This window comes from Talaromyces proteolyticus (assembly GCF_021365285.1).
Source record: "Talaromyces proteolyticus strain PMI_201 chromosome Unknown BGW36scaffold_7, whole genome shotgun sequence".
Taxonomy (NCBI): Eukaryota; Fungi; Ascomycota; class Eurotiomycetes; order Eurotiales; family Trichocomaceae; genus Talaromyces; species Talaromyces proteolyticus.
Genome location: NW_025764283.1, coordinates 441,593 through 469,244, shown reverse-complemented (window position 1 = coordinate 469,244; position 27,652 = coordinate 441,593). Strand labels below are relative to the sequence as shown.

General features: G+C 48.1%; 12 protein-coding genes across 12 annotated transcripts; 6 read left to right on the top strand and 6 right to left on the bottom strand.

The window, feature by feature from the left end:
* Window positions 1-297: 297 nt before the first annotated feature.
* BGW36DRAFT_397695 (uncharacterized protein) lies at window positions 298-1,207 on the top strand (the record flags this gene model as incomplete). The annotated part of the gene is made up of 3 exons (XM_046218325.1): window positions 298-647; window positions 692-820; window positions 940-1,207. 3 exons carry the CDS (start codon window positions 298-300, stop codon window positions 1,205-1,207), a joined length of 747 nt encoding a protein of 248 aa, XP_046070989.1.
* An 844-nt stretch (window positions 1,208-2,051) lies between these two features.
* Window positions 2,052-3,158, bottom strand: BGW36DRAFT_451108 (uncharacterized protein). The gene has a single exon (XM_046221819.1). It carries the CDS (start codon window positions 3,085-3,087, stop codon window positions 2,167-2,169), a length of 921 nt encoding a protein of 306 aa, XP_046070988.1. The 5' UTR covers window positions 3,088-3,158; the 3' UTR covers window positions 2,052-2,166.
* Window positions 3,159-3,683: 525 nt separating this feature from the next.
* Window positions 3,684-4,861, bottom strand: BGW36DRAFT_342510 (uncharacterized protein; the record flags this gene model as incomplete). The annotated part of the gene is made up of 2 exons (XM_046213127.1): window positions 3,684-4,547; window positions 4,598-4,861. The coding sequence occupies 2 exons, from the start codon at window positions 4,859-4,861 to the stop codon at window positions 3,684-3,686; spliced, it is 1,128 nt and encodes a 375-aa protein (XP_046070987.1).
* A 344-nt stretch (window positions 4,862-5,205) lies between these two features.
* BGW36DRAFT_380124 (putative zinc carboxypeptidase) lies at window positions 5,206-7,351 on the bottom strand. The gene is made up of 2 exons (XM_046216292.1): window positions 6,858-7,351; window positions 5,206-6,799 (listed from the first exon to the last, which is right to left on the bottom strand). Exons 1-2 carry the CDS (start codon window positions 7,272-7,274, stop codon window positions 5,456-5,458), a joined length of 1,761 nt encoding a protein of 586 aa, XP_046070986.1. The 5' UTR covers window positions 7,275-7,351; the 3' UTR covers window positions 5,206-5,455.
* A 1,465-nt stretch (window positions 7,352-8,816) lies between these two features.
* Window positions 8,817-13,113, top strand: BGW36DRAFT_428071 (putative guanyl-nucleotide exchange factor; the record flags this gene model as incomplete). Its single annotated transcript, XM_046220498.1, has 3 exons — window positions 8,817-9,231; window positions 9,288-10,499; window positions 10,547-13,113. 3 exons carry the CDS (start codon window positions 8,817-8,819, stop codon window positions 13,111-13,113), a joined length of 4,194 nt encoding a protein of 1,397 aa, XP_046070985.1.
* A 559-nt stretch (window positions 13,114-13,672) lies between these two features.
* Window positions 13,673-14,949, top strand: BGW36DRAFT_428070 (RING finger domain-containing protein; the record flags this gene model as incomplete). Its single annotated transcript, XM_046220497.1, has 3 exons — window positions 13,673-14,263; window positions 14,325-14,580; window positions 14,642-14,949. The coding sequence occupies 3 exons, from the start codon at window positions 13,673-13,675 to the stop codon at window positions 14,947-14,949; spliced, it is 1,155 nt and encodes a 384-aa protein (XP_046070984.1).
* Window positions 14,950-15,042: 93 nt separating this feature from the next.
* BGW36DRAFT_296809 (putative mitochondrial inner membrane nuclease Nuc1) lies at window positions 15,043-16,050 on the bottom strand (the record flags this gene model as incomplete). The annotated part of the gene is made up of 1 exon (XM_046211312.1): window positions 15,043-16,050. The coding sequence occupies one exon, from the start codon at window positions 16,048-16,050 to the stop codon at window positions 15,043-15,045; it is 1,008 nt and encodes a 335-aa protein (XP_046070983.1).
* Window positions 16,051-16,969: 919 nt separating this feature from the next.
* BGW36DRAFT_297124 (putative ZIP metal ion transporter) lies at window positions 16,970-18,683 on the top strand (the record flags this gene model as incomplete). The annotated part of the gene is made up of 3 exons (XM_046211331.1): window positions 16,970-17,027; window positions 17,090-17,238; window positions 17,325-18,683. 3 exons carry the CDS (start codon window positions 16,970-16,972, stop codon window positions 18,681-18,683), a joined length of 1,566 nt encoding a protein of 521 aa, XP_046070982.1.
* Window positions 18,684-18,802: 119 nt separating this feature from the next.
* Window positions 18,803-20,437, bottom strand: BGW36DRAFT_380115 (coiled-coil domain-containing protein 55-domain containing protein). The gene has a single exon (XM_046216291.1). It carries the CDS (start codon window positions 20,316-20,318, stop codon window positions 18,948-18,950), a length of 1,371 nt encoding a protein of 456 aa, XP_046070981.1. The 5' UTR covers window positions 20,319-20,437; the 3' UTR covers window positions 18,803-18,947.
* Window positions 20,438-20,569: 132 nt separating this feature from the next.
* Window positions 20,570-21,513, top strand: BGW36DRAFT_417342 (putative trafficking protein particle complex subunit 2/Sedlin). Its single transcript, XM_046219378.1, has 2 exons — window positions 20,570-20,910; window positions 20,972-21,513. The coding sequence occupies exons 1-2, from the start codon at window positions 20,720-20,722 to the stop codon at window positions 21,327-21,329; spliced, it is 549 nt and encodes a 182-aa protein (XP_046070980.1). The 5' UTR covers window positions 20,570-20,719; the 3' UTR covers window positions 21,330-21,513.
* Window positions 21,514-21,719: 206 nt separating this feature from the next.
* On the bottom strand, window positions 21,720-23,060 carry BGW36DRAFT_298148 (Isochorismatase-like protein; the record flags this gene model as incomplete). Its single annotated transcript, XM_046211413.1, has 4 exons — window positions 21,720-22,234; window positions 22,285-22,416; window positions 22,467-22,891; window positions 22,954-23,060. 4 exons carry the CDS (start codon window positions 23,058-23,060, stop codon window positions 21,720-21,722), a joined length of 1,179 nt encoding a protein of 392 aa, XP_046070979.1.
* Window positions 23,061-23,875: 815 nt separating this feature from the next.
* On the top strand, window positions 23,876-26,091 carry BGW36DRAFT_342487 (NUDE protein). Its single transcript, XM_046213126.1, has 2 exons — window positions 23,876-24,289; window positions 24,356-26,091. Exons 1-2 carry the CDS (start codon window positions 24,050-24,052, stop codon window positions 25,847-25,849), a joined length of 1,734 nt encoding a protein of 577 aa, XP_046070978.1. The 5' UTR covers window positions 23,876-24,049; the 3' UTR covers window positions 25,850-26,091.
* The last annotated feature ends 1,561 nt before the right edge of the window (window positions 26,092-27,652 follow it).

Sequence of the window (27,652 nt, the reverse complement as noted above, 5' to 3'; positions counted from 1 at the left end):
TTGATGAATGATTACCAACATTTCCTCCTCAGCTCAGGTATATGCTTACGAAAAAAAAGATAACGCGGAGTTAGGTTGCGTATGTACTTTTGTTGGCATTCATGCAGGTTGGAACTCTCACTATAGGCTCTTGTAAATCATCCGTTAACAGTAGACACCAATCAGATAAGGAGAAGAAACCATCCGTATTTCCTAGGCTAAATTAGGCCGACTACGTTTTAGCCTTGCGACTTATACCAGGTCTAATCCTCAAAACTCTGCAAGCCTCATTTTGTGAACGATTAGGTATTCGAAGCCATGAGTAAGAAGAGGCTCGATCATAGTGCATATACGGTGAGTTGGGTTACCACCCTCCACCGCGAGTTGGTCGCTTCACGATTATTACTGGATGAGGAGCATGAAGATCTCTTCACCAATGCCCAAGATCCAAACTCCTATATTCTTGGAGAGATTGGTGTCCACAATATAGTTTCTGTCTTTCCTGGAGAAGGACAATCTGGAGTAGTACCAGCTGCCCATATCGTCGCTCATATGGTCCACGCCTCTCCCAATATACAATTTGGACTGTTGATCGGAATTGGCGTGGTTGCTCCCAGAACTCCAGACCTTGAGAATTCATACCACGATATACGACTCGGGACGTCGTTGTGAGTTGTCCTTATAAAATAAAGATAAGAACATTCTTGATAAGACTCTTGCTAGAAAATATACCAACAGACGAGGCAGGTGGAATGGTGCACTATGATAAAGGACATTTTGAAGAAAGTGGCTGTAATGCCAACTCTCACGTAAATAAGCCACCGGATTTCCTACTCAAAAGGTTCAAAAACTGCACACGGACCATGCTCTTGGTATGGGTAAGATGAATGAATACATCAGCAGAGTACAGGAACTTGGGACCCGAATACCAGCCCTGAGAGAGTATTCTTTTCTTTAAAGAGCTTATGATAAGCTCTTTAAAGCTAGCACTTTTCATATTGGGAAGGACAATTGCTCTATGTGTGATTCTCAAGCATTGGAAAAACGTATTGATCGAGATGAACCAACCGTTCATTACGGGTTGATGGCCTCCGGAAGCCAGGTCATAGCATCGGCAAAGCGTCGTGACGAACTACGGGACAAGAGAAATATCTTATGTTTCGAAACGGAAGTAGCGGGGCTGATAAATTATTTCCCCTGTATTGCTATTATAGGTATCTCTAACTAACCTGATAGCCATAAGAATGATAGATGGCAATCTTATGCGGCTGTTACGGCTGCTGCGTATGCCAAAGACTTGCTCCGCATAATTTTGGCGCAGAATATTGAAAACATGAACAGTGCGATCACTGTAATTCAGAAATGTGAGATCATCATTTATTTTATTAAAGCAGCCATGTTCACTTTGGTTCTTATAAGTTTATACTGACATTGTCGTATAGTCACTGAGTTGGTGTGGCCAGCATAGAGACTAAGATATCTAGCATAAGAAATACATTTGACGAAAGTAAGAAAGTTGCAACCCTAAACATTTTCCTCCGTCAGGCTATGTTAATGAATCAAGGACCATGTTCACAAGCGGAAGGAAAGAACAGGAGGCTGGTTCTTGACCTAGAGTGAGTTCAAATACCACATGGGCCAATTGAACAAAACTTGACACTCTTATTGCCATTGGATTCCTGGCGGTGGGAAGACTATCCTTGTGTCGATAGCAGTTGACCACCTTCAAAGCTTACAGCTACACGACCCGAGTAACGGTATAGCTCATCCATACAGTTTCGACAGACAAGATACACAGACCCTATTCGATTTAATCCCTTCTCTTGTGAAGCAGCTTGTACGGCAGAGTTCAGCAATGAAGGCATATATGTAGTTTTCAAGGGGAAGTTGGTATTGTATTTCATGTTAAAGCATCGTTCTAGCTTACTGACAATTCAGTTCCAACTACACTAAGAAAATCTAGAAGCTGTTTTCAGAGAGATAGACAATTTACGAACTCTTTCCCAAAATAATCAACAAAAGTTGTCTCCCTCACAGTTATCCTCCTCGTTAGGCTCAAAGCCATACTCATTGTCCACTAGAACTCTACATAGCCCTAATGCTGAAAGAAGCCCACAGGTCAATTGAATCCCATTTCCATATACGCATTTCCTTGACGGATACAGGCTTCGGATGCTATATAGTCCACTAAATATGCAAATTGGCGAGATCAGGCAATTGGTCTGTTTGCTTCTTAACCCATAGCTTATCCTTATTCTTAGTCACAACGTCAGCCCAATGCTTCACACAGCGGTAAACCGCCTTCAGTTCCTTTTGTTCAACTTCAAAGAACTCCTTGTGCTCTTTTTTACATGGGCACTTTAAAGGTGACCGATAAGCCCAGTTTTTGAGGGTTGCGTGAACCAGCTCCTCAACCTTGTATGACAGCTCAATCGGTCCTATGTCTGGAAACGCCTCGAGACGCTTGTATTTATGGTATTTGCACTCAGAAGAGAGCCTTGTGATCCGTGCTGAAACGTCAATAGAACTCCCGACCTTGAGAATAATTCTATCTGTATCGATATTCTCGTCTGCGGATGCACTAGAATGTCGCTCTCTGCCTGGAATCGCATGGAGGATGTAGACATAAGCACGCCTCTCATCCTTTCTCAGCCGCGCTTCCAAGGCCAGTGTGATGTATTCATGCACCGATGGATGAATAGCACGAGGCATGAATTGATTAAGTTGTCTGAGAACTGGGTCACGAGGACCATAGCTGATCGCACTCTGGGCGGTGTTCACTCGCTTTAACTTCAATGGCTTGTCTCCAGAGTGATCATAGTCATCTCGAACGTGCAAGTCCTTTAACAAACTACCGAGTTCTCCAATGCTGCTACGCGCAACCGAAGTAGGCGGTGTTGAGCAGCGTCCAGGAGTGTAATTGTGTATATTGCGTACTGGAGTAGACACCACCGAGTCGTCTTCGTCACAGCTTTCTGGCTCCCCTTGCGACTTCCCCATATTGTAGTGCTGAGTACATAGTGTACCCTTTGTGCTCTTTCTACTGCATTGTTTCTCTTCTTTCTGGCGAGTGATGATGTAGGTACATTTCTGTGTGTTAGTCGCCATTTGCAGTGAATGAGATGGTATAAAAAGGCAATTAAGAACTCAAGTATTCCACGTTCCGACAGAGATTGGAGGTACTTCAGATTTTTATCTATTCAATATGCTTGGCTACGGTACCATTCCTAATAAAAGGGAAAATGCGGCGCAGACAGTACAAAAGAGGGGGGGCTGAATCTAACACCCTGAGGCTTCAGCTGATCAATATCCCTGCACACGCCAATAATCAATAACCAATCGAAATAAAAATAACTCTTACAGAAAAAGGAAAGCTTTGCTTTAGGCGACTATTGATTTGATTTGTAACCCTGCAGGAATTCGCATATGCTAACATGTTGTGTTGTTTCCATCACGTTTTCTAATGCTACATAAGCGCAGACAAGTGACACTCACAAACGGGGAAATTGAGCTCTAATTCAGCGACAATTCCACAATAACTAAATCCAAGCCACATGTAGCATACAGCCTCGTCAGTGCAGTTACATGTCATTACTAAGGCGTCCCGCTGTTAATATAGACCAATTGGTGTAGCTTCATATACATGTATGTATAAACTGTCTTCACAAAAAAATAATAAAAAAGGTAACTACATAAGATAGATACTATACATCTGAATTAACCTGATTTTGACCTGCCGCAGCACCGGCCGTAGAAGTACCTACACGTCCATTCCTACCACTACTCCCTCTATCCTCCCCCCCTCGCATATTCCTCATATCTCTCTTCCACGCCAACACTACCATCTTAATTTCCAGCAACTCCTTATTCAGCTTATGATTCTGATTCTGCAGCATGGTAATCTTCTTATTCTCGCTCTTCAACCAACCAATGCGGGAATGCAAATCCGAAATATCAACCTCCAGCCCCGTCTGTGCAATCCTGTTCTGCTCGAGGACGCGCCGCAAAATCTCGACGCTCACCTCACTGTAATCGCGAAGGAAGTTACTAGTTTCCTCTCTTTGGTCGGATAGAAGTGTGTCGGCATGCTGCACCATCGGCGCGAGAACGACTTCCTTCAGGTCCGCGTAATTCCCGCTTTCATTGTCGAAGATCTCGCGCACGGCAGAGATGAAGCTTGGCATAGACCAGTGGACATTCGCCCATTTAGCGAAGCGGCCGCGGGCGATGTTTTTGAGCGGGTAGATTAGGTATTTGTCAGCAATGGCGTAGACGTAGAGAGACCGAGGGGGGTGGGGGGACGTAGAAGGGGTTGAGGAGGATGACCCGGGTTTGTTGGGTGGTTTCGTTGGTGATGTCGATGTATGAAGGCGGAAGGGTCGGCTATGTTTGCTTTCGCTTGATGTGGTTACTTTTGTCTCGTATTTGAGGCTGTGTGGGCGGTAGTAGAGACAATGGAAGTCCCAGTCTTCCGAGTCGTCGTATCGATGTGTGTAGAGATATTTGATCATACGCTCGACTATCTCGGGGTCATCGTCGACTAATGTCATTGATTGCGTCGTTGCTTCCTACAAGTTCCTGTTAGACTATCATTATACAAATCGAGGAGCCCACTTACAATAAACTTCCCCCGACAAGCGGCCTCAAATATAGTCGACTGCGGACATATCACGGCTCGATGAACATGGAATTCTCGCTCAAACCCCTTTACTTTGATTGTGAAATCCGAGTATTTTCCTGTCTTATACATATCCCATATCATCGAGCGGAAAAAGTGCGATCCATCGTTCACAGTTGGTAGGAGATAGTCTCGGCACCGATGTGAGCCTTCTGGTATGTAGACTCTAGATGTTGTGCTCAAAGCGCTATCTTTGATAGACATGCTTCTAGGTCCTTAAATGATAGGTGTTGCTTTAGACTTAATCACTTCATGCACAATCAAATCAATGATTAGCAAGATGTTGCATCACTTTTAATCGACGTTGAGCTCGGAGAGTTAGGTTTAGGATAAAACTCGACAGCTGAAGATGGAAAAGCAACTCCGACGCTGAGGTTCGAGGTAGTACTGGCCATAGTCATATGCGTCAGTATAATGGAATAGTCCGCATATGGCGAAGTGGATTTGACAGAAAAGCTGGGGATGTGTTAAGAGTGTGATGCGCCTTCGCCCGTCATCGCCGGAAACGGATGCCGTCCGTAACCCTAACCTACAACAGCCACCAACGATTCGTGATACAATAATAGCATATATGATATTTTAAAATTATAGTGCATCTACTTGACACTGAAGATTATCGACGTAGGCCGTACAGGTGTTACTAACAACGCATCGGACATATCGTCCAATCCAGACCAACCAAGTTGTTTTCAAAATGCCACCCAAACGCCAGAAGTATGATCGCAAATTAGACTAAAATCATCAAACCATAATTCAAATAACTTCTATTATTTGATGAATCGCAAATGGTCGTATTGACTACCATAGGCCTCCACCTTCATCTTTGTACTCGTTGTCTTCAACTGCGGAGAAATAGTCGTAGTCATCTTTCGAGTCATCCGCCACGATTTCATTAACTCTGAAGAAAGCAGGGTCGAATGCGTTATCCGCCGAATCTGCTTCTGAACTTCCATAATCGTCGAGATCTAGCTGCCAGTCAAGATCTTGCGTGCTATCCTCCCCCAAGGTGAAATGTCCGAATACAAGGATGGAATTGTACAGTTCCTTGCCGGTCGGTACTATGTTCTCAGGAGGCAGAAGGAAACCATACATTCCTGTATCTCGTAGCTTGATCTGATACGAATATTTCGCGTGGAGATGATGATAAAACCAATCTAGTGCGCTGCCGCCGGTACTTTCCACATCAGCCAAGAGGCGTTTGCCTTTGTTTTGTGACTTGTCCGACATTGCAACCCCTTCGCAGGCTGATCTGACCTTGTAGGATTCTCTGTTAGTCGTCCGAATCGCTTTAGCAAGTCCGAAAGCAAGCTCTTCAAGGTTTTCAAGGGTCGGTGGCACGGTCGAACACGAATACGAGTACGGGTAAAGAATTTGTTGAGAGTAGGAATGAAGATCGAGGAAGCCGACAAAATTGAGATTTCTATCTTGCGTTTGGTTGTACGCCCAGCTCGCGATGGATTTGGTTTCCACGCTGTCGAAAGGCCCATTGCCGGCGTAGCTTTCTGAGCAAGGGTTTGCACGAGTTCCCTCACCATCCCACTCAAAACCCCAGGAACGGTCAAGGTCAATTCCTGGACAAAAGTGAAGACCGGTTTGTTGTCTGTTTTTGCGCCATAGACGATCCATTTCCCAAGTGTAAATATATCCGTCGGGGTTAATAGTAGGAACAAATATCCAATCGAGCTCCTCTAATAGCCTTGTTATTGTGGGAGAATTACCATACTCGGTCATCAGTTTGAAAGCAATGTACGCAACTGTAGATGTACTGATCCATTCACGAGCGTGTGAACCTCCAATTACTAGCACAGTCTTCCGGGGCTCCTGGGCGGAACCAAGCGGGCGGACGCCGAGTCGAAAAGCAGGAATATCTCGCCCTTCGGCGGTAACACCGACATTTATCAGCTGCACATGAGATGGAAACATCGACTGCATGAGACGCATCCAGTGTAATATCACAGAAAACGGCTGGTAGTCACTGAAAAACAGATCCGTGGCGCTTGACGACCGAAAGAGAGAGTTGCGGTTGAGTTGGACAAAGTTGCGAGACGGATATGAAGCGTAGATCAAACCCGAGAGGTCTTCGATCAATAGAGTATGTTCATTTTGAAGCGATTGAGGAAGAAGGCCCAGCAACGACGGTATCTTATCAAATTCGATTCTGTTAGGCGCGAACTTGAGCGGACAAAACGGTAATACTCACGACTTCTTTTGCCAGTCGAATGTCGACAAACTCGTCTGTCGTATCCCAGACATCCAGAAAAAGAATATCAACCGCCTCTGATAGCGCCTCCACTTCATTAGGCTGCTGTAGCTTGAAGCGTAGGACTACGTCGCTGCTGTATCGACTCCATGCTTTGGTAGGCGGAAGCCGCGCACCGGCTTTGTTATAAGACTGCTTCTCTTTGGGGATTCCCCAGATCCGCTCAATCACAGAGTCCCTCAGTCTCGTCCACGGTCGCCAAGGGGCCTGTATCTGCTGGGTGAATTGAGCACGGTCTCGAGGCAATTGCTCTGACGGCGGTGGGATTGTAAAATCAGTGCCGGCGGGGACGGCAGACGCCTGGCCTACAAAGAGCAGGGCGCACAAGACCACGAATATCCAGTGCAGACGATACATGCTGCTGGTGTGGACGTGGCTGGATGAGTGCAAGCAAGCAATTGTCAGGATGCCATCCGGACTGGCAGGAATAACAATACGTAATATTACATCGAGATTCTCGACTTCGAGCGACGGCGAACCCACTGGCTCCACCGCCACTGCGCTAGGCCGCATCGGATATAGAGCGCAGGCAGTGACAATAACAGCGGGGACATATTATTATTATTTATTATTATTACAAGTCTTGGTATATTCTTGGGCACTCTTCTTCTGGTATCGTCTCTTGGCTGTTATAATGGCTGTTATTTACTGATATTGTTGAATTTCTACGCATGTAAGCCAGGTGCAGGAATTAGGATTAAATATATCTACATCTCCAACCTCGCGAGCCGAGACAACGGGTTGCATGTGTCAACAACAACAACATCGAAACAGGGTCTGCAAACCGGACCCAGTGCTGATGGATACGGTGGGTACAGGCGAGTCTCGATCTTTCCCAGTCTCTGTTACATGCATGCGTCGATGCACGGGGCGTCGTAGGTACCGGGTCAATTGCGAGAATGCGCATTCCTATTCTGCACAGCGCACAGCAGGGAGCATTGAAGATAAGAATATCCATACTCGATACGCTCCTGAAACAGCGAAGCAACTGGGTACTAGGCAATGTTAATCATCATCATCATCATCATTATTAGACACTCAAATGCTATATATGTACTTGCAGCGAGTGGTATCAATTGAAGCTCCGCAATGGCACAGGACAGACGATCGACAGAGTGAGCAAACCACTGATGCAATAATTAATAATGTCAAACACACATAACAACCGCCTCACCAGCATATTCAATAAAAAATAATAAATGACATGCTGACCACTGCCGCTGCACGTGAGACGAGGCCAGGTCTGGGCCCGGTCCTGCCTCCGGACGGTCCTTTCGCTTGGCGTGGAACCTGCCTCGTAATGCCAGAATTATAAGAATGCCTCTGCACGAATAATCATTCCTCGTCCATCTTCCTGTGTCTAACCCACTCTCATCCATCGCCCCTGATCCTGCTGATCGTTACTGCACTACTTCGCTATATACCATAAATAAAATACGGGAATTCCCACTAGCAGCATTGGTGCCGGAACCTCAGCACCGCCCATCCTGGTAGGATGACCTAATCTGTTACCACGCCGCCGTCAGACCGAGTTGACAGCTTTCCTTATCCATTCCGCTGCATCAACCCAATAATGTGCATCGTCTTCTCTGCGTGACTGTCGATTGATTGTGGAAAGATTGCTTATTGTCTTCTGCCCATAGACCTCCTCTCGCACCGCGCTACCGATCCTCGAACGTCGACGATTCAGGGGATAACCTCCTCCTGTACATCCTCCGATTGAGATTCGACTTTCAACTATCTCGTCTTAGCAATGCTTGAGAGTACCGTTCGAATAAGGCATAAATAACAGCCTCCTCGTTTACCTCCTCCCTTTCGACGGGTGTCGACTTCTTCTGTTCGAGCATGAGCCGATAGATTTCAATCCAACCGATCAAATCTTCGGATCTTGGTTGCGCCATGTATTGGAACCGCAACCGGCTTGCGCCTACAGACGCAAATAATAACACTGGGATGAAACGATACAGTTTCATGCTCCCAACATACACTCGTCATAGCGAACATGTTCCTCGGCCTGCGGCGTCGCCTACCCCAGTTGACCGCCGCCTTTCGGACTCGGGTCCGCGCCCCCCTATGGACGAGTCGCAACCAGATGGCGTCCATACATTGGGTCCAGAATCTCACAAAAATGAAAGTCTAAATGGGCATCACCATCTCGACGAATCTGGCGCTGTTAATCATGCCCAGAGTGGCTCGTCCGCAAAGAGAAATCGGTTTAGCATGCTGCGTTTCCGTCATGCCTCTGATCCTCAGCTTTCGGCAACCTACTCCCAGAGCGAGACAAGTATACCCCCGGTCCCCTCAATGCCTCCACGTAAGTTCATTGTGCTTAATTTTTTTTTAGTGTTTGGCTAATTGGTCGGGTTAAAGCTCCAACAATTATTACCACCGCCCCCACCACCTCTTCTAACCTAGATAAATCAGCTCGGAAAACCAAAACGAGGTTTCCATTGGTGAAGAAACTGTCAAAAGAAGCACTGAATCTCGGGAATATGAGCGGCTCAGGAAACGCCAAAGGCCCATACTCACACGCTCTTGGCGGCGTTCCTCCCATCCACTACGAAGAGCCGGGACGACTGTCTACTTCTTCATATCGAAGTGGGCCTACGCAACGACAATCAGAACATGACAATCGGCTTTCAGAGTCCTCTAGGTCTGAGTACAGCTCCGGTGACCGGGGTTCCGCGAGGAGCGAGGTTTCACACCCCAACAAGAAGTTCAGTATGTTACGTTTGAAACGAAGCCGCCGTCCGCTTTTCCCACTCCCTGTCAAGCTCCCTCCACCGGGCTCTGATCTGTCTGCTAGCGGCCGACAGTCTCCGATTTCCAATGGGGATAAGATGGATCTTTCTCAACCTGACGGAGACCAAATCTCTCCATTGCCATCCCCTACACATTCTTCTGTCAAACTATCGTCTCCAAAGGCAATAAGTGCGCCTCGGCTTTTCCGCAAGAATTCTACCACGTCGGCCGCTTCCGGGAAATCTGCATCGTCCGCCAAAGGCCGTGTGAGACGGGGACGATCTTCAACTTTAAATTCGCTTATTGACGCTGCTCGGAGTGAAGATGACCCACATAACTCATCATCGAATATACCATCAGGCCGCAATTCGACTTCTACAAATGGACGCAAGAGTTTTGGTGATATATTTAATCTAAGCAACAAGTTGCGACAGAACCCCGACCTATCGGCTGGTCGAGACGGCCGTGCGAGTCCGAAACCCCCAGGTACACCTGGCTCCGATTCTAAATACGCCTCCTTCGCAGCCTCACGCAGCATGTTGTCGTACCCAGACCGAGCGGAAGATGATACACCTGCCACGTACCTAGTTAAACTCCAGGAGACAGTCCCTAAGGGGTCAATTGCTACGATATTGTCCAAGTCAGACGATGATTTTTCAAAAGTTGCTTTGCGTAAATTCATGAGAACATTTTCTTTCTTTGGTGAACCGATTGATATGGCAATTCGCAAGCTATTGATGGAAGTCGAGCTACCAAAAGAAACCCAACAAATCGATCGGGTCCTGCAGGGATTTGCAGACCGTTATTACGAATGCAACCCGGGGATTTTTGCATCTACTGGTATGTGCTTACAATATTATTCATGGCCATTGCTAACTATGCTCTAGACCAAACTTACTTTATAGCTTTCTCTATTTTGATCCTTCACACAGACGTGTTCAACAAGAATAACAAGCGAAAGATGCAGAAACAAGACTATGTTAAGAACTCACGCGTAGACGGCATCTCGGAGGATATTCTCGAGTGTATATACGAGAACATATCTTATACCCCGTTCATTCACGTTGAAGATGAGCTAAATCTCAGCACACGACAGATGCCAAAGAGAAGGGCTCTTTTGAAAGTGGCTAGCTCGGACCATTTAGCACGGGGTTCAAACCAACCTGTGGATCCTTACGCTGTCATTTTGGATGGAGCCTTGGATAATCTACGCCCAAGTTTGAAAGAAGTTATGGATATCGACGACAGCTACAGCTTTCCCGGTGTGGATGGATTCAAAGAAATCGAGAGTTTACACCAAGCGTTCTCAAATTCTGCAATTCTTCAGATAGTTTCAGCTCGGTCACGACCTGATGCTTTCATGACATCTACAACCATCGAAAATCCGATCGATTCACACCCGGGCTTGGTCGACATCAAGGTTGTGAAGGTAGGCCTGCTTTGGCGTAAAGACCCAAAGAAAAAGAGGGCTCGCTCTCCTTGGCAGGAATGGGGTGCTCTTTTGACCTCATCGCAATTGTATTTCTTCCGCGATTTGTATTGGATCAAATCTCTTATGACCCAACAAGAGAACCAGCAAAAACGGACAGCTCGGACGCTATTGGTATTTAAACCACCGGTCACTGAATTCAAGCCAGACAGTATTATGTCAACTTCTGATGCAGTTGCCTTGATCGATTCCGCTTACAAAAAACATAAGCATGCCTTTCTTTTTGTTCGCCATAATGGTCTCGAGGAAGTATTTCTTGCAAACTCAGATGCCGATATGAATGATTGGCTTGGGAAGTTGAATTATGCAGCAACCTTTAAGACGACAGGCGTTCCATTGAAAAGTACGGTTGGAACTCATTATGAAGGTCGAAGGCATCAGAAAGTGACACGCATGGGCTCTATCTCCTCGGAGGAATCTCAGCCACAATCTCAGGCTCAAATGGATGTCCATTCTGCTAATAAATATTACGTCGACCCGCATCTTGTAGAGGAGATGTCAGCTGCTCGTCGGCAATTGATGGCCCAGAGGGTTATAGAAGCCGATGAAAAGCTGTCTGGTTGCCAGAAGCAGCTTGACGATCTTCTCAGGAACGCTAGGCATCTCCAGATTTTGACCCCTGTGAATGTCAGAGCCAGAGAAAACGTCATATTGGCTGCTGGACGAATGTCCGCCAAGCTTAAATGGGTACGCTACGATATCTGGCGAACCAAATGCTACAGACAACTACTGGCGCTGGACCTAGGCCTTGAAGAAAAGCCATCTAAAGATGCACAGAAACACACCTCATTCGCCACGGCTAAGACAAGCCAGGCTTCATTAGCGAGACTCGACTCTGTTCAAAGCTTCTCTACTGCTCATCAAAGCATCGACGGTACTTCCAATGGACCAACCTCCCAAAGCCCTCCTGACGAATTGACGAGCACGGGTCTACTTGCCTCTCGGCTATCATCGGATGGTCGTCGGCTAAGTTACACTCCGTCTGCTTTATCATCAGAAGTTCACGACGACAAACAGCAGAAAGTTGGAGAGGCATCTGAAAAAGCGACTACCCCTAGCGATGCTGGTCAAAGTAAGACAACAGAGTGTGAACAATCTGTGCTTAGCTCCGGCAGGGAAGGCGAAGCCGGCAGCCTTAGTTCTCCAAAGTTGAAACCCACAACGAGCATTCCGAATGTTGATGAAGGGGAAGAGCAAGTCCTTCGCGAAGCGGGACTTCTAGGTATTGATGGACCTACGGGACCCTCACAAACCTCCGCGTTGGTAGACGAAATAGAAAGCAACGAAAAGCCGACGGAAGAAAAGAATGATGCTAAATCTGGCGATCTTCGTGGCCGGAGCCGTCGAAGTCTACAGCGAACTCTGCGAGATTCTCATCGGCCGAGTCACCAACGTAGTAGGAAGGGACGAGAGTCGTCTTCTAGCCTCCCTATTGTTGATAGCACTGCTAGCGGGGAAGGTGAAGGGTTATCTAGGAAGGATACAAACTTCACTTTGCACGGAAAGAAAGCCTCTGTCATCACATTTGGCTCTGAATGGCAGAATATTTCTCCTGAAGAAAGACTGCAACTCCGTAAGTCGGCAGTGTCTGAGGAACTCAGAGCCTCGGAATCAGGTGGCGACGCGCATGAATCTACTCGGTCAGCATCCATTCACAGCGCTAGACCGCAGTCAATCCGGAGTGCTAGTACCGCGACTGCGAGAAGCTCTCGTTTGGTAGACAGTGTATCGGTAGCTGGCGATATCCCAGAAATTCCATCGTTAGATGTTTTGAAAAAGGAGCAAGCAGGTTCTTCTTCCACACAAAACAAAAGTAACGAGATCGTTACATCCACCACATCCACCAAAGTCAGCGACGTTATAAATGAAGATGTGAATGGCCGAGAAAATGGAGACTTTGTTGATCAAATATCTGTTCCAGAAGGTCCCAAACACAGCCCTCATGAACAAGCAGTTGGCGCATGATAATATCTACATTTCATTTTAGTTATTTCCTTGCTTTCTTCTTTGATACCCCTACATCCGATTCTGTTATTCGCCGCCAGATCTATTGTACGCCGAGCTTTGCGGTTTCATTTTCTTCGAGGTTAAATGTATTGTGTTCTATCAAAATCTGGAACACGACTTTGGGCACTATACGACTAGATTGTTTTTTATTATTTACGACCTGATTTCGTTTACAGAAGTAGTGTTGCGTTTTTCATTTCCCTGGAACGGGGGGTTTCTGTTTCTGAGCGAGAACAAGCATTGGCGGGAAGTAATTGCATCTTGCTGGGTTAAAAGCTTCTAGCAGCATTGAGAAACGAATTCTACCGAGTATGATTAAGATAGCTGTTACCGATAGTTACTCTGTGTGTATATCCCTAATCCCAAAAAGGCAATTTGAGGCAAGCTCCGCACGTCATTGAGCTTTGCCCCACAGCGCCGGCGTAGCTTAATCGATCGCCAACCATCTACAAATCACTCACCATCTCCAACATCTCGACCTAATGAAGACATTGGCCGTCTGTCAGAATCCGCGAAGATGGCCCATTCAAAACGCAACACCTCTCTCCCACATTTCACCTCCTACGAACGCTCACTCCTGCGTTCAACCTGGGGCACACAGCGCACCCGCCTATCGCGCGAATCCTTCCTTCCATTCGGATCATGCCAACTCTGCCTCCAACCCGCCCGAGCACCTGTAGTAGCCTGCGCCGCCAACGGCGATCTGTTCTGTCGCGAATGCGCCATCAGCGACCTGCTCGCGCAGCGCAAAGAAATCAAACGAGTCGAACGGGAGCGCGACGAGGCTAAGAAACGCCTTTCTGAGGACGACGCGCAGGCGCTTGAGCAGGCCAAGCTCAGGGAATTACATGAGTTCGAATTGATCAGTATGGGTATTGAGGGGTCGCATAAAAACAGTAAAAAGAGGAAAGTCCCGACAATGGAGGATGGCAGTAATAAGGAGGATGATAGTGGCAGCAGGGTGGACGCCGCTACGGAGGCCTTTCGACAGCGGGAAATCGAGGTCAATGGGAAGCGGCGAAAGGTGTTTGAGCTTGGTGAAGCGGAGATTGCGCGGTATGCGAAGTCGGAGCAGGAGAGGCTGAAGAGGGAGATTGAACGGGAAAAGGTATGAAATCTAGTTAATATGGATTTTTTTTCTTTGCTAAAAGGGATTGACGATTTGCTAGTCGGAGTCGAAATCTGCGCTACCGTCGTTTTGGGTTCCGTCGTTGACGCCAGGGACCAAGAGTGATGTTATGTCGAAACCAGTTAAACTGGCGCCGCTATGCCCCGGGTCGACGGAGGAGAATCGACATGAGTACTCGCTGAAAAGCTTGGTGGATGTGCACTTCACGGAAGAGAAGGCAGAGGAGTCTAGTTCAACGGCGCAGCGCGTATGTCCAAGTTGCAAGAAGGCGTTGACGAATGGGCTGAAAGCTATGTGTATGTGTGCCTATCCGGATCTGGCGAGAGGTTTGAGAAGAGACTAATGGAGAGTGTGTAGTGACGAAACCTTGTGGTCATGTTATATGTCTACCCTGTGTTACAAAGTTCATGGCCCCTGAGACGACTATAGACCCTCATGAGACAGATCAATCAGAGTCGGCTATAGGTCGTATTCTATGCTATGTTTGCGAGACGGATATTACGCCGTCTTCGAAGCATAAATCCAAACCAAAGGAGAAGGGGAAGGAGAAGGAAGAAAAGAGCAAAATCAAGCCAGGGCTCGTGGAGATTAGGTCGGAGGGCACGGGGTTTGCGAAAGGCGGCGATAATATGGCAAAAAAGCAGGGCGTGGCCTTTCAGTGCTAGGATTGGTCCCAGCCAATTGTTAGATTGTATGATAATCTGGCTACTATACAGAACGTGATGACACTATTCCCACCGCAACTATAAATGCTACTCTCATCGCTTGGGTGCAGGCAAGGACTTCTTCGAGTTGTTAAACTCTCGCACCACAACATCACAACGGACTTCTTGACATAAACGCCGGCGACGAGCAGCGTCCAGTTTCGTCGCGAATTCCAAACCGCTAGCCCGCTCAATAGCCTCGACAGGGACCTCGAAGTCCGTCAAGGGCTGTGTATTCGGAATCCGCGCATTCGGTAGCACAAACGCGCCTAGAGCGACCTTATCCGTCGCATTTGTACCGTGCTCAGCAAAGATGACCTTGTAGAAATGCGTGGGCACAGCGATGTTTGGTGGCTCGCCGATTACTTCGTACGACACGCGATATTTCCCGTCCGTATCCTTTTTGGGCAAGTACAATGGGCCTGTGACGATGCGAACTGATGGGTATTTCTTGGTCAGGTTGCGGCAGAATTCTTCAAAGTGTGACCAGTAATCCCGATTAAAGCCCTCGCCGACCTGCGGGCACATGTTGCTGAGCGAGAAGGTTGCGTCCATGGCGTCTTGGCTCCATTTGGCATCGGCCGCGGGTACCTGATGGCCCCGATCATAGCCTGAGCGGAAGTAGTCGGACAGCTTGCCTCTGAAAATGGTTGGGATTGTGGTGTCTTCGACAAAAGCGCTGTGCTTGCGGTCCGCGTTTTTGAGGGAGAGTGAATACGGGGTGATGTGTTCTGCAACCCAGGATGGGTTTCGCATCCGGCGGTCGTAGGCACCCGTCAGAGGTAGGGTATTGAGAGGGTCGCTGACAGGACCTGGAAATCCGTATTGTAGAAGACCTGAAGGATCGACGGGGGTGGCAGTGGAAGCTTTTGTCGCGAGGGACGGGCTGGGAGCGTGGATAGGCGGAGACACGGCTGGAGACGGAGCGACAGGAAGCGCAGGAGCAAGAGGAGGAGAGGCTTGCTGATCGCGAGGAGATCGAGCTGAATAGATCAGAGCTGTGACCCCAGCGCCCGTGGCGGCTCCAGCAGCTGCGAAGATGGCGAAGGTGGTTTTAGACATGGTGCTGTTTATCTGCTGGCTGTCTCTGCAAGCGCCGTGATTCGTCTAGTGCCGAAGAAGGCCAAGTGAGAGCAGCAGCCCAGCAAAGCCGTCGGAAGCGACTGTCTAAATACTTGCTCCCAGCTCGAAGACCTAGTGTGAGACTGATTGTGACGTTGTCTGCTGTGCTTCCATCGGGTCAAGTGGTTGAGTCGCGTGAAAATAATCACTTCCGCGGAGGAGGCGCTCTGGACCAATCACAGCGTGCATATAGAGGCTGACCCTCGATGCTTGCCTGTGATTAGTAGAATATCATTAAACAATATATTTTGCGAATTATCATAATAACTATTATTAATTATTATTGGGATGCCGTCTTGTAGCTCCCAAGTTTCCCTGTCAATATTCATATAGACAAGCAGAGGGCAAGATGCAAACACTGAGAGCTCTCCTCTGCCCTGGGCCAGTATATCCATGGCATCCACAACAACCAACGTCACGCAGATCACCTGAGACTCTATTGAGAATATTCCTAAAGCTTATCACTGTGATTGGATAGGGATTCCGTGCGATCCTTTGTGAGCGCCCTTGGTCAAGCAAGAATGCGGACCTTGGGGGAAAACTATGCTTAAGGAATAAGAACTAAAGAGTGGCGGTCAGGCTGATCATTTCTGCAGCAGTTTACAACCAATATCAACCAGACCATTACACAGGATCTTGACCCTGATTACCAACTTGCAGCACGCATCTTAAGATCTGCTGCTAATCATTATTATTGTTAACCCTTGGCACGGCAGTCAATAGGAGATACTAATTACTAATTACTACTATCCGGGGCTAGCGCGTCTGAATACTTCTATTACATCATCTCAACGCCGCATACATATCGCACCTTCAGTTCATCCATAGCTCCTTTCCCTTCACCACCACGTCAGCCGCCATGGGGCTCGATGAGAATGACACGCGGGGGTGGGTGATGAGTGGTGTCTCTGGTGCTGGTAGGCTCGGTCCTGTTCTCGCTTGTGCTATTCGCATGCTAACCAGCCATGCTTGAATCCAGCGTGTATCATCGGCGCCAGTATTATCTGTGTCGATGTAATCATGCGCTCGTGTTGCGGCATGAGGAAATTCGATATTACAACAAATTCAACCTTTTTATCATCATCTATGGGTCTGAGTGCTGGGGTAATGGTGAGTTTTGCGCAATTTGTGCAACTTCACAACGTGGCTCCCACTGAAACCGTCATGCTGTCCAGGTTTTCTCGTCGTTATATAGTATGCTGCCCACAGCAAAGCAATATCTATCTCGTTCTGGCCTATCTGGCTCTGCGGCAGCTTATGTCTTAATTGGCCTTTTTCTGGCCGGCGTTGTCGCCATCAGTGTGTTCTCAAACATCGTCCATCGCTATATACCGTCCCATATCGTCGACTGCAATCATACGCATGAACCAGTTGACGGCGATATCGAACATGGAGAAGGTGGAATTACACATTCACAACACTGGCACCAGAGTACCAACAATAAAACCCATGATGAAGAGGAGGACTCGGGCGAGAACAATGAGCGCAGTCCTCTCATCCGGAAGGCTTCTTCCCACCGGCACGCACAATCCGCTCCAGCGCTTCACTCGCGAGCCACCTGTCAGATCCCGCCATCGCTAATTGAAGTGTCAATGCGTCAACGCTTAGGACGTCAAGTTCACAAGTTCTTCCGTGGCACGAAAGAGGTTTGCGATGACAGCGGACCTTGCTATGGCTTTTCTCAAACTTGCGGGACGGAATGTCAGAAAGTAGTAGATGCGAGAAACGTCTCTGCGCTGGTAACCCCGACGAATCTCTCGAGTCATCAAAGAAGGGATCCTTCTTTAGCGACAAATCCAGATCAAAATACGGGAGAGAATGAGCCCGAAACTCCATTAACTGCACGACGTATTCCCTTGTTATACCAGGATATTGGCGAAGGTCATCGACCTGCCGACGAAGAACAAGCATCTGATTACTTCTCGCGGGACACGCATGAACAAACCCCACTGCAGGAAAATGGCGAGGAAGAAGAATGGACGGTCAATGGCAGTAATCCACTTGGCTCGGAAGACACATCGAAACCGTGGGGTCAGCATTCAACCCATTCTTCAGTGCAGCAACACCACCATCACGTCCCTCAGAATGCCTTTCTCTCGATTGGTCTGCAGACCTCGTTGGCGATTGCCCTACATAAACTCCCGGAAGGTTTCATTACCTACGCTACTAACCATGCAAGCCCAACACTGGGCTTGACAGTCTTCCTTGCTCTCTTCATTCACAATATTACAGACGGTTTCGCTCTAGCTTTACCCCTATACCTAGCAATCCGATCAAGAACAAAGGCTATTGTCTGGGCTAGCGTTTTAGGAGGAGTTAGTCAGCCAGCGGGCGCTGCACTGGCTGCTCTATGGATTTGGGCTACCACCCGAGGCAGAGACAATTCCGGCACTGAAGGAACATCTTGGGGTGTCTACGGCGGGATGTTTGCTGTGACAGCAGGGATCATGACCTCGGTAGGTCTCCAACTGTTCAGCGAAGGTCTGTGCCTAACGCACAACCGAAACATCTGCATTGGTTCGGCTATTGTTGGTATGGGGTTACTGGGCGTTAGTTTTGCATTGACGGCGTGAATAAAAGTTATGGACGACGCGTGGCGTTTGGGAACAGAATGTTATCCATACTAAGTAGGCGTAGTCTTATTTTATATTACTATATATTAGCTGATAATGTGATGAGGCTTATTTCTTGATAATCCACCGCATCCACGAGGACAGAATAACTATTGTCCGCATAGAAGTAGCTGCGTATGAGCATCTTTCTTAGTAATACAAGAAAGGTGAGGTTAAACCTTCGACCTGACAAGCTCCAAGACACAAAAGACATTTATATTCATATCAAGTGCCGCTTTTAGCTTGCGCCTCCTTCTCGCGCTTACGCGCAAGATACCGTTCGCGAGCGCTTTGAACATCCGAGTCCGTCTTGTGACTACGGTTCTTCTCAGCCAGCTGTTTCTGCCGTTCCTTTTCAGCTTCCTCTTCTTGCCTAGCACGTTCTTCAAGCTGAGCGGCAATCATCTCAGTTTGACGAGCACGCTGGGCGCCACGAGCCGCATAAACCTCGTTGGACGGACCACGGGCACCAGGCCGGACAGTAGACACAGCAGCTGGACCTGACGGTTTTGCTTTTGGTTTCGGAGCGACATTGAGGCCTGCGCTGAGCAGCTGGCGCTTGTCGACTACTTGCCCTTCGTCATTGACAACAACCTTGGCACCACGTGCATTCAATTCGGCCGCGATATCTGCTTCGGACTTTTCCTTCGTCACGCCTTCCGATACCTCTACCGGTGTTTCTCCCGCTGCAACTTTTTCGGCTGCCTCCTGCGCTGCTTTTACCGCCTCGCCATGACTCTCCTCGTCTCGAGCGAGCATTTCGCGATAGAAGCTCACCATCCCCGACCCGCCGTTCTTTTTTCGTCGCTCCTCTTCTTCCTGCTCTCTCTTTGCCTCTTCCTCCTCCATCCGCTTCACCTCATCTTGCTGCGCTCGGTATGCGGCCGTCACAAACTTCTCTTTATCTGCGTATTCATCTCCCTCGGCTTCCCGCTCCTTCGCTAACACCCTATCTCTAGCTCGTAATTGATCTCGTTTTCGCACCTCTGCACTGCGCAACAGCGCATCCATATACCTAGAGCTTTCCTGCTCGCCATTGTCCGTCTTCTTTGGCTTCTCGCGTTTTGCTTTTATGCTATCGTAAACAGCATCGTATGAGTATATAGAAGGGTCGAGTTCTTCAGCTTCTTTTGCGTGTTTTCGACTCGTATGTAATGCTGCAAGATTCACATAATCTTTATTTGTGTCCGTTGATTGCAAGCCGTATGTTTTTTTATTTGGCGCATCTACCTCACTCTGGGGTTTGTCCGCTTGTCCTTCATCATGCTCGTCGTCAAAGATACTACTCTTCAACGGCCTTACGCCGATCTTCTTGCTTGGAGGTTTCGCGCTTGATAGACCTGCTAGAAACGGTTTCTTGGGCTTTGTATCTGTCTCGACTGGGAGGCTTTCGTTTTTCCTGTCTAGTCCTCCCAGGGTTGTAATTTCGATTGCGCCATCTTGGTTTTCGGCGAGATTAGTTTCTCCCTCGTCTTCTGAGCCTGAGTCGCCGAATACTGGCTTTTTGCGCTTTTGTCCGGCTAATAGGTTGGGCTTGGCGGATGTGGGCTTCTTTGCATTCGGCAGGTTGAGACCGTAGGAGAATTTTGGAGGCATTATGTGAGGTATAGGAGTGGGCTGATATGTATTAGTTTATTGCATGTTTCGTTGATTTAAAGGAAGACGAAGACTAGAATTAAATAATTCGGGGAGATGATGATAATGTTGAATCTGATTTGTTGTAGTTGGAGATTGATTGCGGCGAGACGGGGTGGGAGGCAGATCACGTGCTGATATGGTAAATCAACACCACAATTCAAGACACCTTCAAAATCAAAGTTGAATATAGAACAATTAAACTACTATACGATTTATTTCATAGCCACTCTAAAATACACACCTGGAAGGCTTTATTGATGATTGTATTGATTTCAATCCACGTGACTCCCCGTATAGTTCGCGGATAAAGCTTAAATGCACTATCGTCAATCATCCATCGGCAACACCCTATACCCAGCATGTCGTACTACTTCACAATCCTCTCGCCAACCGACGTCCCGCTTTTTAGCTTGACATTCGGCACCTCCAAAGCCGGCGGAGATGGCATCGCGCGCTTCCGCTTCCCCGAATCCGCGCAGTACATGAATCAATTCGTCGTCCATGCCAGTCTCGACATCGTCGAGGAGGCGCAATGGACAAACGGGGCACTGTTAGTTCACCACCTTGTTCTTCTCGATGCTCCTACTAATAAGTGCGTTGTTTTTTATTAGCTATCTTAAACACATCGATACCTACCCCCCAACAGCATCCCACGTCTCCGCCTTCCTCACCCCCTCCGGCTCCCGCCTCATCCTCCTCCATCAACCCCCGCAACTCCAATCGTCAGGCGGCGTCACGGGGTCAACAGCGTCGCTAGCGACGGCGACGACCACATCGCGCGCATCTTCGAGTTCGATTGCCGCGAACCCGACATCGCCGCAGACAGAAGAGGCCATACGCCAGTTCATGAACGAGGTTTATGAGAATTGGGTCAAGACTGTTATGAGTCCGTTTTATAGGCAGGGTATGCAGATTACGAGTCCCGTGTTTAGGGCACGAGTCACTGCGGCAGGGAGGAAGTGGTTATGATGGGATTGAGACTGATGAGGATGGCTGGTTTTGTGTATATGTTTGTGAATTACTGATAGATTTAAGAGATACCCAATAAGTAAAGGAAATGAGCCACCATCCGAGCCTCTAGTCCTCGCGCTATCCCACTGTTGTAGTTTATCATTTACTGTTCTAAGTTCGTGATCCTAATTGAAAAAAGGAGGTTTATTAATGACAATAATGTTGCCAAGCTTGAAATAGCTCTTGTTCAATTGCCATAACATAGAATTGGTCCTGATATCAAAACAGTAACTAAAACGCGACCATTAGATGAAATTGCTGGCTTTCAAGTACTAAAATGGCACAAAAAATACTGGAAATGCTCAAAGCAGCCCGGAACGCCATACGTATACAACCTACATTTGGCCATCAAGCACTTAGCTGGCCACTGAGCTGAGGTGTCATTTTCTTGATCGCATTGGCCTTGAAATTTTCCACTGCACTGATAATATCATCCGCTTTCGCGACAGAACCGAATATTCCCCCTTCCATCTTCACCGAATCCAAGGTGCTAGTATGTAAAGAGGGATCGGTTGCGGCGCATACGTCTTCCAAGAGTACGCAATCAAAGCCTCGGTCGTTAGCCTCGCGCATGCTAGTGGATACGCAGACATCTGTGGTGACTCCTGCGAAAATGAGGTTTTTGATGCCTTTGTTCCGTAAAAGTAACTCGAAATCAGTGTAGGCAAAGGCGCCTCGACCAGGTTTGTCGATGATTGGCTCGCCAGGTATAGGACAAAGCTCATCGATTATATCATGTCCATGCTCGCCTCGGATTAATAGTCGACCGAGCGGCCCTTGTGAACCAATACCCAATGTTGACGAGTTATTGCGGGACCGGTAGTTTTCTCGACTGGATAGTGTCGATAGGTCCGGCCGGTGGCCTGGAAAGCATTAGCAAAAGAACATAGAAGACAACGGTTCTTGGTGTTACCTTCGCGAGTGTGGTAGACGGGAAATCCCGCAGTGCGAAAAGTATGCAATAAAAGCTGTAACTTAGGTATGATCTCACGCGAAGGAGATATATCATATCCTTGAAACTCTAAGTAGCCGCCCGGAGCGCAGACTAAATCATATATTAGCATATATTAGCAACTGTATTGAGCTGCAACTCACAGTCCTTTTGCATATCAATAATGACAAGCGCAGTGGTGAAAGGCGTTAAAGTAGCATCATGTGGCCAGTCGTAGGGCTGGGCAGAAACTTGCCCTTTCTTGACTCTATGTTGCGGGGTAGGCCGTGTACGTTCGATAACTGGACCGTGATTGTGTGCGGGATTCAGAACAGTGAGCGACCAGAAACCAGGGTTCCCAGCGGCAACAAGCATGAACGGGCAATCCATCAGACGCGATGTCCGCTTCCGCTTGCGCGTTTCTTCTGTCAGGCCATTGCGCGGGCGATATTGGCCCCCTCGATCACATCGAAGCCAGATTTTAGCGGTTCGCCCCGGTTTCTTGTCCGTGGGGGTACTTGAAGATTTGACAACGATGTTGTATCCATGTGCTTTACCATGGGCTTGTACAGAGGCCAACAGAGACGTTCTGCAACCTTGGTCAGCCTCTGTGAGTGACGAGCATATCAGACAAAGTAGTAGGCGGCTCACCTGTCAGGAAAAGTTCCTTCTGGTGGCGGTACCAATTCGATTGCCGAATCAGGGATATCTTGAAGGTCACTCGGCGCATCAAGATTCAAGTCCGAAGTATCAGCCATGGCGGGCGGACTTGGTTAGGTAGGTTGTTTGTCACTGAGAGCAAGACATCAAGTCAGCCTGCGTCCCGTACGGGGGCCGTCCTTTGCCCCGAAAATTCGCATGCCCAGCAGATCGAGTGTCAATCTTTTGAAGCGGATACATGTAAATAGATGTCTAGGGATCGGAGACAGGTGCGTGGAAGCAACAATATTGTTTTGATGCTGAATGGACGAAAGCTGTGCGTGGACATAGTGGACCAGCGGCGAATGACGTGGAGGACCACGAGCATTGAGCGGTCGCGATGCACTGGAAGGATAGCGACAGACAATAGCCACTTACCGGAAAGCTCGAGGGCTCATACGAATAGCAATGGCTAGAAGCGGCCAGATCGTCGGTATGGGACGCTGGCAATAATGATGCGCGTGGCCCTTTGCGACGCAGCAAGATTCAGAGGTCAGTTCGACTTAGCAATTGCATGTGCTTGGTGGAGAGCGCGGGCTAGGCGGCTTCGGGGCTAGCGGGCACCCCTCCCCTGACAACAACAACAACAGCAACAGGAGCAATCACGGGACAACCAGCCTTGGCGGTGAGCGTCCAGTCAACTCTATTCACCTCGACCTCCACCACAACTTTACAGCAACAACAACATCATCCCACGTCCTTTCCCCCCAGCGCGGGGGTTGCAGCAGTCGCATCGAAAGGTAAGTCTATTCGACCCTCACGGGCTGACTGCCCCGGCCGCGATTCGCCCCACGACAGACTACGACAGCGTCCTGAATCTCGACGGAGGGGGCAGAGCCCGAACATTATCAACAAGAACAACAACGACGACGACGACGACGACGACGACGACGACGACAATCATCGGCACAACTATCTATCGGATGCTCTAGATCCGTACCAGCCGACGTGCGCCTGGAATACACACAAAAGTAATCAACAGCTTGAATGCGCCGTGTCCTCGCCGATTCCTTATCTGAACGTCAACAATCCCCCCCACCGCTCAACAATGCCTGCCGCAGATCCCAACACAACGCCCTCTGCCCCGAAGACTAGCAGCTCCTTGGAGGAGGAGCTGTCCTATTATAAGTCGCAGTATGAACAATTAGAAGTCGAGCTTGCCGATTTCCAAACCTCCAGTCGTGAATTGGAGGCGGAGTTGGAGAAGGATATCGAAGCCTCCGAGAAACGGGAACGACATCTGAAAGAAAAGGCAGAAAGTTTGAGTTACGAAGTTGATGAGTGGAAGGTATGATTACAACTGCTCTATGTTCTTTTGTCTAGGCTGTGCGCTTATGTGATTATTCGATATCAGGCCAAATACAAGCAAGCAAAAACAGAAGCGAATTCCGTTCAAAACACCCTACAAAAAGAGATCACCACGCTACGAGACAGCAATCGCACTTTGCAACTGAAGCTCCGAGATATTGAAGTCGCAAACGATGACTATGAACGCCAGGCTCGTAATACCACCTCGTCGCTGGAGGATTTGGAGTCTAAATACAATGTCGCCATTGAGCGGGGAGTCCTCCTGGAAGAAGAGATCAAGAATGGAGAGCAGGAGCGAGAGGGCCTGCGAATCACGGCCCAACGTCTGCGTGACGAGCTGTCGGACTTGAAGATTGAAGCCGATATTATCAACAACAAACTTCGCAAAGCTGAGAGCGAACTCAGCCATCGCCGCAAGCCCGCCTTCTTGAATTCGTCTTCTGTAGCCAATAATCAATATAGCGAAGGTGCTGAACAATCGCCAGTCACAACTTCTTCTTCACCAACGATGACCACACCTCCTGCCAAATCCGTTTCGTCAGCAACATCGGAGGCCTTGACCCCTCCGTCTCCTACCGCTTCCGAGTCTTCTGTCAGCGTTCGCAAGGCAGGCGCCGAAGGTGGCGCCACCCGCAGTAGAATATCTGTTTCAAGCAGTGTACCTCGCCCGAGTTTTGGCAGACACACTCGCACCCCTTCAATTCCTTACGTAAATGGCTTTTCTACCCCGTCGATGTCTTCTGTTCGTACTGCGCCCCGACTTAGCGCTTCGCAATCTGGCATTCCCCGGTCCGGTTCATTATATCAAATTCGCGGTCTCATCGGCAAGATGCAAAAGCTGGAACAGCGAGTGCATTCTGCCCGCTCAAGACTTCCAGCTCCATCTGAGACCCCCAACGGCGCCTCGCCGCGTGCACCTTCGGCTTTGGATCAAAGCTCCATACCATCGTCGGTGACCGTCCGTAGGAGCTCTCGCAAGCGAACAAGCACCAGCAGTGTCAGCTCTTCAGCCTTGGATGGAGATAACACAACATCATCTTCATTTATTCATAATCGACAATCTTTTGGACGTTCAGTCGACAGCCGCCCAAGTAGTCGAACCAGCTACTCGAGTCGCAATTCCTTCGGTCTTGGGACCAGCATACCACAGGCGCGCCCTGATAGCAGACAAAGCCTGAACCGTGCTCGGACTCCTCTCGGACATTATTCGACGAACCCGACAACAGAAAGCCGGCGCCCGCGGTCTTCTTTGAGCTCATATTCACAAAGCCATGGCCCAGCCAAAGGTATGTCGTATATTGACGAAGATAGCGACATCACTACACCAACGCCCCAACGAGGTACTATAGAGAACGAGTCAGTCTTCCGTTCGTCTATACCCGGTCCAAGCAGCCTAAAGAAAAGACCCAGCGGTACAATGGCATATAGTGGTATACCAGGGTCTCGGCGAACAACCGCAGGGGCGGACGGCCAAAAGACAGACTTCCGAGCAAGTCAAGGGCCTAAAAGGAAACCCAGCGATCTCGGCGAAACCTATTAATATGATATTATATTTGTTGTCGCGGCATAGCTTTGCGTTGATATGCTTGCATAACTCAATACTTTATGGCCGATATATGTAACTCGGTTTTGACACATCTTGGAGGAGCTCTCATTTTATTAAAGGACGAACGACGTTTCTCGGTTTCGGCTGGGGTTTGTTTATTGCATGGCGCATAGGCGTCACAGAGTTATTGCAAGGTGGACAACGGCGCCTTTATTGATGTATTTTTTTTTTTTTTTTCGTTTTCATGCAGTTTCTGGACCTGCATCTGCATCCTATCTCTACTTTTTCGAGGGAGGAAAACCGTTGTCGACACCGCGACGTCCCATTGCTGTACACAGCCACCTTTCTTTAGTGTGACCTACCTACCTACTCTACATTTTGATACCTGTAATTAGTTTGACAGCCAACTTCTAGACAATACCCGAATGATAACCTTCTAAGCCAGTAATCCGATTGCCATACATACTTAAACTTAATACCACTAGATGAGCCAACCAATCGCATACCCATTACCGTCTGACTCGTCTATGTCGCTAGTCGAAGCCGGTGCCATTCCTAGCATTTCCAGCTACTTCGGCCGCAAATAGTCTAGTCTTACTTGTCCTTGATTATTATTATTATTATCATTATTCTTGATTCTTGATTCTTGATTATTGTCCGCCGGACAAATAACCCGGGGTAATGAACGCCTCGAGATGCAAACTCCGTGATATTACGTATTCCCTCTTTTTTTTTTTCATTGTTGGTAGAACATTAAACCCATGGCGCCAGTTCTGTGGTTGTTTGATTATTTTATTATTATGCTTGTTACAGATGTCTTGCTCCTACTTCAATTTATTCCAGTTTGACGTTTTAATGTTGCATAAGGAACGTTGAATCCGCAGTATATGGATATGGATAGGTGTGGGCATTTAATGACGTCAATGGAGGGGGCTAGGCGTTCATCCAAAGCAACAAGTGTCTGTTTTGTTGAAACTACTGCTTTAGGTTTCAAAGCTATACGCGGTACACGGAGTCACGGAGTATGCATGTGCACTCCGCGTGTAAGCAGGTGTAAGCACATGTCTATATTTAGAAGGGACCGGACTAAACAGTATTGCATGGTTATGAGAGATGATATGTATACAATCGATTTGTATTTAGTTGGTTTGTTGAGTATGCTAGGGGTCATACCTGGGACGTCGAGGGAGGTATGGATATAGAGAGAAGATGTACTCCGTAGTTATCTGAAAGAACATTGAAGACATGCCAGCCTAGATTTAGCAGTCGGGCTTGGACTCCGTCCCCGAATATAGCGCTTACGTCAGTACATGAGCTTAAGCGTCCAATCCTCGATATACTTATGACACATGTTGGTTTAGGTGGCGGTCAAACTGTCGACCGGCTCGTTTACGGGGGTATTTAATTAATTGGAGACCGGAGTCTTTTGATTTTTCAAATCTGCAAAAATGATTAAAAAGTTTAATGTTAATGCGTTGGATGAATTCCATACTCGAGAGTTAATTCTAACGGCGAGTATATTCGGCGAGTATTCGCGGGGAGAGGTTTAATTAAACACCACACAATTATTCACGGGAGGATAGTTCTTGTATAGCTGAAGAATGCGATGGAACAATCGTAGAACTGCCTACCAAAGTTTATTATGATCATCCTGCCGAGAATGACTACGCCGTAATTAAGCTAGTCCGCAGTCTACTACGTGATTTCGACCCTCGATTTTCTCACCCCGGACCGGACGGCATCTTAAGTGGTCGATTTGTCCCCGACTCGGGAATGTAACATTTCGCATGCGGTCGG

Bases quoted from the DNA above. Each gene is read 5' to 3' on its own strand.
- BGW36DRAFT_417342 (XM_046219378.1), top strand. From the start codon at position 20,720: ATGTCGTACTACTTCACAATCCTCTCGCCAACCGACGTCCCGCTTTTT. The intron at 20,911-20,971 runs GTTAGTTCACCA...GTTTTTTATTAG, and splicing joins CAATGGACAAACGGGGCACT to CTATCTTAAACACATCGATA.
- BGW36DRAFT_451108 (XM_046221819.1), bottom strand. From the start codon at position 3,087: ATGGCGACTAACACACAGAAATGTACCTACATCATCACTCGCCAGAAA.
- BGW36DRAFT_380115 (XM_046216291.1), bottom strand. From the start codon at position 20,318: ATGCCTCCAAAATTCTCCTACGGTCTCAACCTGCCGAATGCAAAGAAG.
- BGW36DRAFT_380124 (XM_046216292.1), bottom strand. From the start codon at position 7,274: ATGTATCGTCTGCACTGGATATTCGTGGTCTTGTGCGCCCTGCTCTTT. The intron at 6,800-6,857 runs GTGAGTATTACC...GAATTTGATAAG, and splicing joins TTCGACTGGCAAAAGAAGTC to ATACCGTCGTTGCTGGGCCT.
- BGW36DRAFT_342487 (XM_046213126.1), top strand. From the start codon at position 24,050: ATGCCTGCCGCAGATCCCAACACAACGCCCTCTGCCCCGAAGACTAGC. The intron at 24,290-24,355 runs GTATGATTACAA...ATTCGATATCAG, and splicing joins ACGAAGTTGATGAGTGGAAG to GCCAAATACAAGCAAGCAAA.